The 15,181-nt window shown below is 40.3% G+C and overlaps 1 protein-coding gene across 1 annotated transcript in view; it reads left to right on the top strand.

Annotated features, from left to right (window-relative positions):
* Positions 1-3,861: 3,861 nt before the first annotated feature.
* LOC141171480 (transmembrane protease serine 11B-like protein) overlaps positions 3,862-15,181 on the top strand; it is a 71,446-nt gene continuing 60,126 nt past the window's right edge. The window contains exons 1-3 of the mRNA XM_073655210.1: positions 3,862-3,973; positions 7,135-7,271; positions 10,676-10,743. Of these exons, the coding sequence (XP_073511311.1) occupies positions 3,862-3,973; positions 7,135-7,271; positions 10,676-10,743 (317 nt within the window). The remainder of the gene's footprint in view (positions 3,974-7,134; positions 7,272-10,675; positions 10,744-15,181) is intronic.

Below are 15,181 nucleotides of genomic sequence, written 5' to 3'. Positions count from 1 at the left end.
AATACTGCTGGATAAAGGTGCCTCAGTCTTATAAGAAAAATAGTAGATATGTGAATATATAATATTTTGATCGTCGAGACTGAGCACTGGCTCCTACTGATGTTGATTTTGTATGTTTATGTCTTTTATTATTTCAATAAAAAGAGATTATACTAAAAATCACTATTGTCAGAAGTAGCACATCATCCTGTGCAAACAAGACGCGTTCCTGAGAACAATGACAGCCTATGTGCACTGAACAATCTATTACTGATCACTGTGTGCATGGGAAGAGCAGTTGGACTGTCTAAACAGGCAGGCTATGTGCCCACGTAGCAGATTTGATGCAGAGCGATTTTGCCTCTCTTTAGCAGAAAAAAACGCATCCAGATTTACATGCGTTTTTTCTGCCAGAGAGAAGCGTTTTTTCAGTGTTTTTACATGCGTTTTCGCATGCGTTTTTTCAAGCAGTTTTCCAAGCGATTTTGAGCATCACTTGGAAAAGTGCTTGACAAGTTGGTCACACAATATAAATCCATGTTCTTCAATGGCCGCGAATTTGCAGCGTAATCGCAGTAGAAATGGTCATGCTGCGTTTTGCAACGCAATACGAATTCGGCGTGCAAATTAGCGCATCATGTGCACAGCACATCCGAATTCACATTGCTTTGCATGGCAGACGGTTTTACAAGCGTTTTCGCGCCGTTTTCGCAGCCGTAAAAACGCTACAAGAACGCTACGTGGGCACATGGCCTAAGACGACAACTAATTGGAAAATATGTAGCTGCAAGTTGGATAGTGTAAACCCAACTTAATTCAGACCAAATTTATAATCTGTAAGATTGGTCAGAAATTTATGTAGGTTAAGGCTAGGTTCACAATATCTTCCTTTGAAATGAATAGGAAGAGTATTTAAAAAGTATTTTAAGTAGTTTTTGAAAATGATTTTGGACCAGATACTCCTCAAAACCCTCTTCAATAAAAATCAGCGTGAACCTAGCCTTATTATTATTATTTATTATTATAGTGTCATTTATTCCATGGTGCTTTACATGTGAAAAAGGGGGTATACATAGGAAAAAAAATTACAATAATAATGAACAAAATGAGTCAGCGACTGGTACAGGAGGAGAGAGGAATCTGCCCGCGAGGGCTCACAATCTACAGGGAATGGGTGAGGATACAGTAGGTGAGGGTAGGGCTGGTCGTGCAGCGGTATGGTGGAGGGATGGTTACTGCAGGTTGTAGGTTTGTTGGAAGAGGTGGGTCTTCGGGTTCCTTTTGATAGCCTTATGATAAACTATGTGTCTTTCAATGCTGTTCGAGCTCTTTTTCCGGCTGCTTGAAGTGTTAATAAATTATTTAGCACTAATATTAATGATTTAGTGGAACTTTGTAATATAAAAGTATTTTCACAGAAGGTTAACCATCTGATTATTGCAATCAACTTCCCTTAATCTCATGGTACAGGTTAAAAATGTGTTACCTGAACCGTTTCTGTATTTGTCATTGACAAATGAGCCAATATAACCCACCCATCCCTATCTATATATTATGCAATATTCTATTACATTTAATAGTTTTGTGATCAGTTATTACTTATGAGTATGACCTTATTTTTTCGTTACGGAATCTGTTCTAAGAATGCTTAACTAAATTCACTAAGGCGAAATCGACTGCGTCTGAACCGAGCGTGTTAGCCAGGGGCAAAAGCTGTGCCAGCATGAACTATAGAATTTTTCTTAGGAATTTATTCGTCAGTATTAACATATATAATATTCTTTAAGTGCTAGTGTTTTGGTAAATGTGACATCGGATACCTGTTCCAAGAATCATATAACATCCATTACCATGCATATATAAAAATCTTGAATTACTTGAAATACTACAAAGGACAATAGTGATTGTACAAGAAAAGATATGGTTCATTTGCTGATGTTTAACCGCTTAAATGTGATATATGTTCAGAGAAAAAAAAGAGGCATTTTTTTATTTTAGTTATTGTACTAACAATATGTTAACTAAAATCCCCAATATACTGTAAACTACAAGAATGTTAGATGTCACACTAGAGACTATACTTATTTTTCCTCACCACAAACGCTTCATAGATATATAAAGTATAGACCACATATTTGTCTATTTCCATTCTGTCCACCCCTGTGGTTGGACCATCATTTAACCTATTCCTCACAATATCTCTGCTCTAGAACTTTCAACCAAGTTCTTAATCACTCCTTGCTTCCAATCTGGAATTCTTCTAGCTCCTAGGTGCCCGCTTAAATGAGTATTTAACCTTTAATCAACAGTTCTCTCCGGTTTCCTTATGGAAAGCACATAAAGCAGTTCTGAGAGGCTTCAGCATTCAGGAAGCTGTCTGTAAAAAGAAAGAATGGTTGATTGAACGGGTGGAACTAGAAAGAAAAGTAGTCTCCCTTGAGGCCCAGTTGAAATGTTCCCCCTCTTCTTCAGCATACCACAATCTAAAGCACGTATGGGCGTCCTTAGATTTATGTCTTTCTGAACATGTAGACCACATCCTCTGCTGGACATCACAGTGTTTCTATAATAATAAATAACTAATAAAAACAAATCTCATGTAGATCTATCCTTCATCCACCCATTCGTTTATGCACTAGTAACAGGGTCATAAAAGCCAACCCGCCACATATTGTCCAAGAGTTCAGAACACCTAGCCAACCTATACTTGGAGCCCACCCTGGATCAGGCTGCAATAGACTCTTACCTACAATCTGTTCCCCTGCCCTCTTTAGACAAATATTGCCTCTATACTTGGTTTCCGACTCGCAAATTACTTTAATGCACTATGTAATGGCAGCCTTCCTAGCCCCACAGCTTTATCAGCCAATATCTCAGTGATTCCTAAAGTGGGCACGGATCACCCAAGTTTGTCTAATTGAAGGCCTGTCTCTCTAATCAACATTGATCTCAAACTATTAACTGAAATTTTACCACTGTGCTTTAGTAGATTATGAGCCCTGATACATAAGGATCAGAATGGATCTATCCTCCCTCTGCTCAGACATCTTTTAGCATCAGCCAGAATACTGATTCCTACATAATGGAAATCAAACATAGCCCCTACAAATAATCAATGGGCACACCTACTGAACCACTGTAGACAAAAATTGGAAGCAATGTTTCTTTTGCTCAACATCAAAAAATTATTTTACTCTTGGACCTACTTGTTCTTAGTGCTGAAGATATGTACTGTAGTTTCCCTGGCCACTTCTTGACCTGGATCCGTGCTGTATAAGTCATTCCTCTAGCCCTAGTTCACTACAATGGATTAATTTAGAATCCATTAAAACATGTCAAGGGTGCTCTTTATCAGTGCTGTAATTTTCGTAAAGCCATTGAATGCCTAACCATTAATCTCCAGTTTACCTGTGAGGTTGAGATTGCATGAGTTTCACATAAGCTTTCCATGATACAGTATCCTTTTACTCACGTTTACCCCCTTAAACCTCCTTACCAAATCTTTTTCAGTCTTTTTCTGCATTTAGCTCTGTGTAAAAGCACAGCCCCATTCAATGTGTAGAGGCTGCTGACAGGTAATGCAGAACAACTCCTATTCATTGTGTAGCAGCTGCTGCCTGGGTACTGAAGAACAGATTCTATTCAATGTGGAACGGCTGCTGCTGGGTACTGCAAAACAGCTACTATTCATTGTGGCATGGCCACTGCCAAGTGCTGCAGAACAGTTCTTATTTAAAAGATAAGATATCTATTGGCTTGAGCTTGGAGAAAAAAATAAGGCAACATGCCTCTAATTCCATACTTCTATCTCATTCACAGACTTTGAAGTTTCACAATTATTTTCTTTTGTTTTTATTCAGGTAACATAAATTTGATCTAGCAATGAAATTGCCTGGACATCAAACAATGATCATAATAGCTGTCGTCAGCATTACAATACTATTGGCCGTTATCGCAGCCGTGACTGCTGCAGTTGTAATCGTTTTCTTCCATGGTAAGAAATAATTAACTTTCTTTATAGTGAATACCATTTTTCCTTAGAATGACGGGCCAGAATAATTTATTATAGACGTTTTGCGTTTAATATGTTTTATATAACAGCTGCACTGAGTCTGGTTCCTTATGTAATTATATTCTTGGTATGAATGATGTGTCGGGTAGCATATATAATGTGGTCCGTTATTGATTCCAGCAGTCTGACATTAAAGGGGTCTTCCACTCTTTTAAACACTGTATAATAAACATTTCTGAAAACTTTGTTTCAATTTTTCACAGTTTTCAGGCTTTCTGCTTGCTGTCACTGAAGGAAAACATTTTTTAAAAAACCATATAAAGGGTGATAGTTTGTGATCACATATCCAGTCTACTTCCTTATTTGCACAAGGGAAGTCTAGGCTTTATGACAGCACTTACAGATCATGCAGTTTTGTTGCTACAAAGACATACAGTAGTGCTTGAAAGTTTGTGAACTCTTGAGAATTCTTTATATTTCTGGAGAAATTTAACGGAAAACTATATCAGAAGTTCTAAAAGTAGTTAAACAGAACCAAATCTAACAAATGACTCTAAAATATTAGAATGTGTCATATTTTTAAAAGAGGAAACTGATCCAATATCACTTGTCTGTGAGTGGCAAAAGTATGTGAACCTTAGCTTTCAGTATCTGGTGTGACCCACTGTGCAGCAATAACTGCATTTTGTCATTTCTGGTAATTATTGATTAGTTCTGCACATCGGCTCTTAGGAATTTTAGACAATTCCTCCCTACAAAACAGCTTCAGCTCTGTTGTGTTGGGTTTTCTCCCTTGTGCTGCTCTCTTTAGGTCCTTCAAAAACTTTTTTATATGATTAAGGTCAGGACTATGACTTGGCCATTTCAAAACTTTATCTTTATTCGATTTTAACCATTTAGTTACTTAGAGGATACCTTTTGTTCCTCTGTGACTTTGCAGACTGTTAGGCACTTTGTTCTTGGAGTGATCCTTGTTGGATATCCACTCCTGAGGAGAGTAAAAATGGTTTTGAATTTCCTCCATTCGTTATGTCTGAATGTGGATTGTTGAAGTCTAAACTCTTCACAAATGGTTTTGAATCAACAATTCTTCTTTTAAGGCTCTCAGAAATCTCTTTTGTTCATGCCATGATTCAATTCCATAAACGTGTAGTGTAGATCATAAAATGATAGGCCCCTGTTATTTAAAAAAAAAAAAAGGTCACCCACTCACACCTTATTGGCAAACCAATGGTTGAAAACACCAGACTCTAATTGCACCTTTAAATTTTATGCTTATTCTAAAGGCTTACAAACTTTTGCCACTCACAGACATGTGATATTGGATTATTTTCCTTATTTAAAACGTTAAAGAGTCTAATATTTTTACTCATTTATTTTATTTGATCCTCTTTACCTGCATTCAGAACTTATGTAAAAAGCTGATTTACTTTTAGATCAAATTTATTTAGAAATATGGAAAATGCTGGAGAGTTTACAACTTTTCTATCACCACTATATGCCCCCTTCGTACCACCATATGGTACTCAGACACCATACAGTACCATACTGCAACTCTTCTAGGGGAATATGTCTACCATATGGTATCTGACACTGAAAGCGTTATAGACTTCAATGGACATTGTATTATTGTTCCGTATAAATCATAGGCTATACAGTACCAGGGCTATGTGCATGAGACCTACACAATTGTAAGCACAAATCTCTTTAAACCAAGCTAATGGTTCCGATCTTCACTAAAAGAGTGAAATATGTCTATCAGACAGGCAGGTAGGACAAGATCGATACTGATTTTTTCCAGCCTCTGACTGTAAATAGGAATGGCTGTTTTCCTATACAGAAATATTGAAAGTTGTGAGGAATTAAACACAGATCACAATAGAAAGCTGTGGGACTACAGTTTATATATGGGATTAGCCTATATAAAAGTTTAAGCAGTTGTCTGGGACAGCGATATTGAGGACCAGTGTATGCATGGGTAGACAAATCATTGGTGCAACCTATGCAGACGCACAGGGGACCAAGTGGTAAAGGGGCCACTACCGTCTTCAAATCAGCAAGCAGCTCCTGTCACAGACACATAGAGGTGCCCATATACTGTTCTTGAACAGGGACCCTTTTCTGTCTGTGTCTGTCACTGAGGGTACGATATCAGAACACCACAGCTCCGTGAACTCCATAGTGACCATTTTCAGGAAAAGCAGCCTAAAGAGGTTGTCCATTGCGTTATCATTGATGACCCATCCTCAGGATGGATCATCAATGTCTAATCGGTCGGGGTCTGACACCTGGCACCTCCCCCGATCAGCTGTTCTCTGTGTAGGTAGCCACCGGCTGGAAATGCTCAATTGCGAAGCTGCTCTGTCTTCTGATAGTGGCTGTAGCCGGGTACTACACATCTGCCTACTATTCAAATAGGAGACATCAATGATAAAGGATAGATCATCAATGATAAAGTAGGTGACAACCTCTTTAACTTCATTTGAATGGACTCTACACAATGTAAGAAGCTGTGGTTCTTTGGCAGTTGTGGCACTAAGTATGACCTAAGGATAAGTTATTAACATGTCAGTCCCACACAACATATTTAAGTAACCATGAATCCATTGCTTTACTTATCTTGTACTGATTCTACGCTACAGCCTCTATTTTAGCAAACAAATGGCTGAACCTACCATTATGGAGACTGTAAAGCTGAAACCTCCCACTAATCTACAGTGTAGAGAAGTTTAGTCTTTACACCAGGCTCTGTCCATTGATCTGTTGTAGAAAAAATAAGTGCGCTACTTGTTATTAAAAGTCTGTTTGTCCACAGGGTTGTTGTTTCCCAAAAAACTCAGCATCTGTGTAAGACAAGTTATGCATTATATTCACGTTTTTCAACTTTTTGGTTCATTGTATCTGTGTGTAGACTACTACTCTGACGATTTATGCAGTATTAATTCATAATATGTCAAAGTGCGAAATACATTTTTCATCCAAAGTACATCTTGTCCAAAACGTTATCGTGAGTAAATGGATTTAAAACTTAATTTCATAAGCTCTAAAAAAAAGCTAAATTCTTTCATAATAGTTTTGGTACCAGCTGTGGAGCCGAAAGTTTTGAATTAGAAATGTAACCATGTTATTGTATTTTTTCACAGGTTCAACCAATGAGACAAGCACCATCCGAGTTTACTACAATGGTTCTTTTAGGATCGTAAATTTGAACTATACAGATCTGTATCTTCACAGTAGTAGCCTTGCATTCCAGACTATGGCTGCTCAGATTGAAGGATTTGTAAGTCATTTTTATATATTTCTATTTTATATTCCATTACAAAATGCACATATGTGTGTCTATATGTGGATCTTCATCTTGTTTTCTTATTTAACCCCTTACTGACATTTTAAAAGGTTTTTTGCTACCTAATATGAGAGCAGCATAGTGTAAAAACAGGGACCCTGATTCCAGTGATGTGTCACTTACTGGGTTATTTGCGGTAAATTTGATACAATCACAATTTTATCTGCAGGAGGTCTAGTAAACCTGCAGCAATGTAGTGCTTCATATACATGAGCTCTGTAAAACCTCGCTCCCACCACTGATTGGCAACTTTCTCTGTTCACTGTGAATAGGCAGAAAGCTGCCAATAAGTAGTGGAGGGATGGGAGGGCTACACATAGATCAGCAATCAGAGGACTGTAGATCTGCATCAGATCAAATAACAGACTTTACCAAATAAGTGATACATCATTGGACTCAAGGTGTCTGTTCTCACATCATGGTACTTCAAATGGTGTAGCAAAAACATGGTGACAGATTCCCTTTAAATGTTTTTGCTGTTGCTTCATCCTCACTTTCTACAAGCCATACATATACACTTTTTTAGGTTTTGTTTCCTTCAACATTAGCTATGTTAGCTCTTTTTTTGGGAAAGAGTTGTATTTATTAATGGCACAATTTAATTAGCAATATAATTAATTTAAAGGGGTTGTCCAATAGCTAAAATGAGCTTTTTAAATATCTATTTTTAACCCCTAGCCACTTTTGACATTTTCTATATTTTAAAATACTCTACTCTTCTCCCTACATAGCTAACCCCTATATACAGTATGCTTTTCTTTTACTTTACTTCCTGTAACATTTTATTTGAGGGGAGTCTCAAAAGTGACATCACAGGAGGATGGTCCTGCAGTCACTTCTCCCATGTATCATCCTGCCAGGAACAAGACATCATCAGGGGTGGTGCTGCGCTCACTTAGCACAGTTTCGTTCATCGCCATACTTAACAATATCTGGAATCAATTGCGGTGATAAAGGCTGTGGGAAAGGTGAGCACAACGCCAACACACTTCTTCTGTCACTGCCGGCTCACAGATTGTTTCTATGACACAGGAAGTCATCAGAGGGTGGTGATAGAAGCAGGGTGAATGACGTCATTGCCGCCCCCTGATGACGTCCTGTTTCGGGGGGGTGAGTGATAGAAGGGAGAAGTGAGTATAGGGTCATCCTCCTGTGATGTCCTGTTTGAGACTCCCCTCAATCGAAACGTCACAGGAAGTAAAGGAAAAAAAGCACATATAGGGATCAGCTCTATATTTAGAAAGGTAGGGAATTTTATAATAAAGCAAATTACAAAAGTGGTTAGAGGTTAAAAATGGATATTTATAAATGTCATTTTAAGTATTGGACAACCCCTTTAAGAAACTGGAAAAAAATATTTGTAGGATGGAATGGAAAAAAAAAACAGCAATTCTACTGTTGTTTTTTTTGGGAAGGTTCGTTTGTTCGGCATTCATTGTGCGATAAAATGACACGTTCACTTCATTTTGACTGTCAGTACGGTTGCAATGATATCACATTTATACTTTTGTATATACATCATGGTGGAAGTGTATAGAGTGGCCTCAAGATATGAGCCCTTTCCACACAGGGCGGGTTCTGGCAACTGAATCCATCGGCACTTGCTGCGATCACTGCTGTTTATCTACTTAAATGCTGCATATTTGTCATCGTGGCACACGTAAAACTCTGACCTATTAAATTGTAGTATTATTTTACCAATTAGGTGAACGCCTTAAAAAAATAAAAATCGAAACATCAGAATTGTAATTTTCCGGTCAACAACCTTCCCACAAAAAATTCAATCCAAAGCAATCAAAACATTGTATGGACCCCCAAATGGTACTCAAAAAATCCCCCTAAAGCTCAGCAGCCAAAAAACAAGCTCTGATATAACTCCTTTGATTCAAAAATAAAAGTTATAGGTTTTGGAATATTTCAACACAAACCAAAATTTTTCTATAGAATTATATTAAGCCACTAAAATCATAAAAAACTATATGTTTGGTATTGCCATAATCGTACTGAGTTGACCACAAAAAACATTTTTAGAGGTGATTTTTACAATAAAAATGAAATCTCAAAAATACAAGAAAAAATTGGAACCTGGATTTTTTTCCAATTTTTCAGTATATTATATGGTAAAAAGAATGTTGTCATTCTAAAATACAATTTATTTCACGACAGACAAGCCCTATTATGGCTGGAAGATGAACTCCACCAGGAAGCTTGATGGTTTATGTTGCACTAACCGAAATAAAGATCCTTGATCCAATAATATAAAGCAGCGTTTTTTTATTCCACAACACATTTCCACGCCGGACTAGCGTCTTTCTCAAGTGTAAGAACCAACTATACAGTTGGTTTTTACACTTAAGACGCCAGTTCGGCGTGAAAACGTGTTGTGGAATAAAAGAACGCTTCTTTATATTATTGGATCAAGGATCTTCATTTCGGTTAGCGCTGCCAAACAGTGAATTGTCTTTTCCTTGAAGTTGTATGTTGAAATTTGTGCTAATTAGTAAGGTTCCTGTGATAGGGTTGCATAAAAATCCATTTATCACACCATATATTTCCTGAAAAGATAAACGAAGCCCACAGCAGAGCCATGGGCGTAGTGACCCAGACTCAACTTTGTAAGACAAGCATGGGTTCATTTAATAAAGGTAAAAGAAACATGGGTTCTGTAGGGTCAAAAGTTTAAGGATGTTGGAAAAAAGTGGGGGATGTTGACAATAGAGTTGGCCTATATATTATCTGAGAAGAGGTGGGGGCTATTAATCAAAGGTCCCGCCCTCCCGCCCTTTAATTTGGGGGAACGAGTAAGATTGATTTATGGAAAATGGTGGATGGGGTGTCGTTGGGTCATTTTGGCAAGCAGTGATAAGGGGGTTCTTGGAGTTAGTGGCAAAATTGTGTTGGGGGGTTGTACATCGGGTGGATGATAACCTCCCCTTTATTTTTGGATTTTGGGACTCTTTCAGGAGGGGTCCCTGGGAGTCGGTGTTATGGAAAAGGTCCTCTGAGCACATGGTCACGCCTGGGGGTAATGCTATATGTTTCATTATTTATTGGTTTCCGTCAAGTTTTGGAGCTCCAAGAACCTCCTTACTAACAAGTTATTTATTGTTGTAATATTTGTATAATAAAAGGCCGATTTGGCCAATTAACAGAAAAGAAAGGTGGTACGCGTGTTTATTGGGTCGGGATCCGTGGGGTGGTGGTGTGAAATGGTTGGGTGGTAGTAAGGGGACAGTCGGAGGGAAGCCTCTACAATACTGCAGCCATGATGTTTTTAAAGTTATTTCCTTAACTGATGTTAATAATAATAACTTCACATGTGCTTGTATTTCTTACAGTTTACTGCAGCATTTAATAATTCGGAGCTCAAAAGCCAGTACACCAGATCACAGGTTGTCAGCCTAAGGTACAGCATGCATTATTACCCTATTACCCTTTCATAATAAAAGAGTATGAAAGCTATTACCTTTAATGCCATTTTTACAAAATCAGGAAATTAGCAGAACTGATTTTGTGCTGTGGTCATACAAGTAAAAGGAATGTTTGATCTAGATTGTTTCAATGATTAAAACTAGATACTAGTGTTGAGCGAGCACTAAAATGCTCGGGTGCTCGAAGCTCGGGCCGAGCTCGCCGTGATACTCGGGTGCTCGACCCGAGCAACGAGCCCAATGTTAGTCTATGGGAGACCCGAGCATTTTTGGCGCGGCATCCCCGGCAGTCTTTTAAAAGCCTAACAAGTGCCCAAAACGATAGCGACAGTGTTCAAATGACATGGGGACAGCATGGGGATCGCCCCAGGAAGCATTTCTGATGCGCAGGTCACTGCTGTCAACAACGTGGTCAGAGGTATTAAGCCACTTTTAAGGGCTCACAATAAAACGTTCAAAAACTAAACTGAAACTGCTTTCCTGTGAAATATGTTAAGGAACTTCCTTTCCAGGGTAAAGAAGACTTGTGTATAAGGTAAAATAAATAAGCCCCTAAAAAATACTCCTCCACACCTTGGGCTATGTTCACAAGTAGCATTTTTTATGCGTTTTTGCACTTTTGTATTGCTTTCAACCGTGACAAATGCATTCACCGGGAAATGTCATTTTAACATTTTACAACCTTATCTGGCCATGTGCTGTGTGACACATGCATACAGTGCTGAAAAGACATGGGAACAGCATGGGGAAGACCCCTGGAAGCATCTCTGACACCCAGGTCACTGCCTAAAAGTGTGCCCATCAGAAGTCATCCTTGCCGCATCAGAAGATGCAGACTTGCAACTATTCCTGTGCAAGTTCTTGTCCCAGGGCACTGTTCAACGGTACCTCCCCCATTCCTTGCAATGCAAGCGCAAATATGCAGCCAACCACCCACCCACCCCCAGGCTGCAATACCATACTGCTTGCTTGCACTTGAAATTGGGCCTCTTAGGCATGTGGAGTCGGAATCTGGCCACCACGTCATGGCTGCGTTGGCGGCCTGGAATTCATACTCAGTCCCCAACCGCCCGACGGCCGGGTGTCCATACTCAGTCCCCAGCCACCCCGCGGCCGGGTGTCCACACACGGTCCCCAGCCGCCTGGGGGCAGCCAGGTGTCCATAAACGGTCCCCAGCGGCCCCTATTTCTCCTGTCAACTTCCCCCCACACACTTTTCTTAGCCCGGCCTGCTTTAGGGCAGCATTGGACGAGACCACCAGAGAACCAAACTCCTCTGGTGGGCCCTGGCTTCTCCATCAGGGGAGTTGAGAGTGCCAAGGTGAGGAGCATGATGATGATGATAGAAGTTAGCATCTGCTTTGTTTTCTTTTAATGCAAGCATAAGTGTGCAGCCTGCCACCCACCCACCCCCAGGCTGCAATGCCATACTGCTAGCTTGCACTTGAAATGGGGCCTTTTAGTTTGGAGGAGGCCGAAGCTGGCCACTACCTCATGGCTGCTTCGGCAGCGAGGTATCCATACTCAGTCCCCAGCCGCCCCTATTTGTCCCGGTGTGCCTTATACATAAGATTAAGCGCGTATACCAAAACATTACCTGTGCCCTCCCCAGTGCATTTAGTTGGAAGGACAGCCTATTCCGCTGTAGTGTGTGCATGCCAAACCCCTGTTCATGGTACATGCGAAGATGCCTCCCACCCTGCACCTGTCGCTGCAGACTTGCAACTATCCCCGTTCAAGTCCTTGTCCCAGGGCAGTGTTCAATTGTACCTCTCCCATTCCTTGCAATGCAAGCGCAAGTATGCAGCCTGCCACCCACCCACCCCCAGGCTGCAATACCATACTGCTTGCTTGCTTGCACTTGAAATTAGGCCTTTTAGGCATGTGGAGGCGGAATCTGGCGACCACGTCATGACTGTGTTGGCGGCCTGGAATCCATACTCAGTCCCCAGCCGCCCGGCGGCCGGGTGTCCACACTCGGTCCCCAGCCGCCTGGGGACAGCCGGGTGTCCGTAAACGGTCCCTAGCCGCCCCTATTTCTCCTTGGAACATCCCCCCACACACTTTTCTTAGCCCGGCTTGCTTAGGGCAGCATTGGACGAGCCCACTAGAGAACCAGACTCCTCCGGTGGGCCCTGGCTTCTCCATCAGGGGAGTTGAGAGTGCCAAGGTGAGGACCATGATGATGATGATACAAGTTAGCATCTGCTTTGTTTTCTTGGAATGCAAGCGCATGTATGTAGTAGCGGCTAGGCCTGAGATGGTCAGCGTTTTGGCGCATATCCTACCTCCTCCGAGGATTGCTAGATGTTTTCCTGCTACTATTCCAGTTCTATGACTCCCATTAAAACAAAGCTTCAGGTGATAAATGATGGATGAGGTAGTGGCAAAGGAGAAAGAGCAGGAGGAACAGGGACCATTCACATCAATATCAGGCCAGTCAACCAGATATGTCTTGTAGGATATGTTTCTGTAACAAAAGGAGCGGTTCGGCTACACAGTTATAGGGCATACAGTGAGTGCAAATTCTACCAAAAATTTGTAAAATTTTGTAAAAATGCTGCGCTGTTTTTAACGGGACACCCCTTACTCTTTTTTATTATCCCCGTGGTACTGTTAATCCCCTAGCTATATACTTCTATCTTAGTTTTTCTTTCTGACTGTTTATTCTATTCAGATCTGCTATGCTGTGACTACATGGAGATACATTTGTACGTCTATCTAGCGGGATATATGATCCAGGGAGAAATCACAACGAACAACATTATTCTTCTATTATGAGCCACCTATTTGTGGCTTTTTCTGTATGCATTGACGGATGCATAATCTATTTAACCCCTTTAATGATGGATTATTTTCTTTTAAAGATGTCTTTATCTTGATATACATCTCTATACATCATCTTATATGCCAATTGATGGACTTATATTTTATATAACTTTGTTCGCTATGGACATATATATACATATGAATTTGGGTTTACTTATATGTGTTTCTGATGTACGACGCTCATAACCCATATAACTATTCTGTCCATGGAAGATGTATATTTCTACACTTTGTACTTTACATACTCATCCACCTTTCTCCCTCTCAATCAAAGACGACCCTCATTTCCTGTCATTCATTGTAATCATGTTTATTACTTCCTGCTTATGTATCTGCAGCGCTTCATGGCAAAGTGAGATGGCCACTCCGTGTGTCCATGCTGCGCTGCACTGTGCGTAGCAGTCAAGATCTTTATATTGCCTTTTCCTCACACACTTCTATTCAGTATCACTTATCGCTCATGTGTGAACGCCCGCCCCGGTGGCGTCTAGGGCAGGGCGCGTCGCCGCAGCAACAGAGAGGATTCCCTCTCATCAGCTGTGTGCGGCGTGCATGCCCGACCGCGTCATTACCGGGGGCGGGGCTTTCATTACGTGAGCGATTTGGATTGGCCACCTTTCATATAAAGGGTGTTCCCTCTCCATACGACAGCCACGCCTCCTGATGAAGCCACTCCCAGGGCGAAACACGCATCGAAGTTGCTACACATCCCCCCAGCACTTCAGGACACGCTGCCTCTATTTCTTTTCATATGGCACAAGGTAAATAATATTCTATAGAGCTGCTACTCTTGACCTGACAGTAATGTTACCTGCATAGCGCTGCATAGCACTATCTACTCACTAATATATATATGTATCATTGCTATATGTTCTGATGCCCTACGACTTGTTACTCTGTCATTGGTCTACTTTCTAATACTATTACTTTGAGTATTGCACTCCATATTTTACTTTTTGCCATGTATGTTATTGTTAGTGAAGGCACAGATTGACATTATTTATGCCTGCCTTCACTTTTATATCTTTTTACTGGCAGCCCATACTTACATCCTTCATCCTTCTTATCCCTTATGCTGGTTCAGGGATGTTAGTCTCCTTGCAGGGTTTGTTTCTTTAACCTTACCCTCATAGCTGTCCTACCATCTCTTTTCTTTCCCTCTTTTTTCTATTTATATTTCTATGTAATTTTTATATCTTCTAATAAAATTGATATTTTTGGATTCAAATCCCTCTCATGTCATTTTGGGGTCTACCAACACGTGGATTGAGATATAATTTATAGGGGAGATTCTTCCCTTTTATTTAAGCTCTTCTTCTCCAAAATAGGCTATCAATCAGTTTTTCTAGTTTTCTAGGGATCATGGACCATATACTATATGGCTAGCTTGTAGGTTTTTACAGTCAACCACATATGTCTTGTAGGATATGTTTCTGTAACAAAAGGAGCGGTTCGGCTACACAGTTATAGGGCATACAGTGAGTGCAATGCCTACCAAAAATTTTGAGGCACTCCAATGCCCTTTGGAAATGACATGGAGGTCAGAGGGCATTAACTAAACTGTTTTTTCCATTTATAGCAACT

Source organism: Phyllobates terribilis, unplaced genomic scaffold (genome assembly GCF_046119375.1).
Source record: "Phyllobates terribilis strain yellow unplaced genomic scaffold, ASM4611937v1 Scaffold_1__5_contigs__length_1240528914, whole genome shotgun sequence".
NCBI lineage: Eukaryota > Metazoa > Chordata > Amphibia > Anura > Dendrobatidae > Phyllobates > Phyllobates terribilis.
Note: the sequence above shows the minus strand (reverse complement) of the source record. Positions and strands in the feature narration are given on the sequence as shown.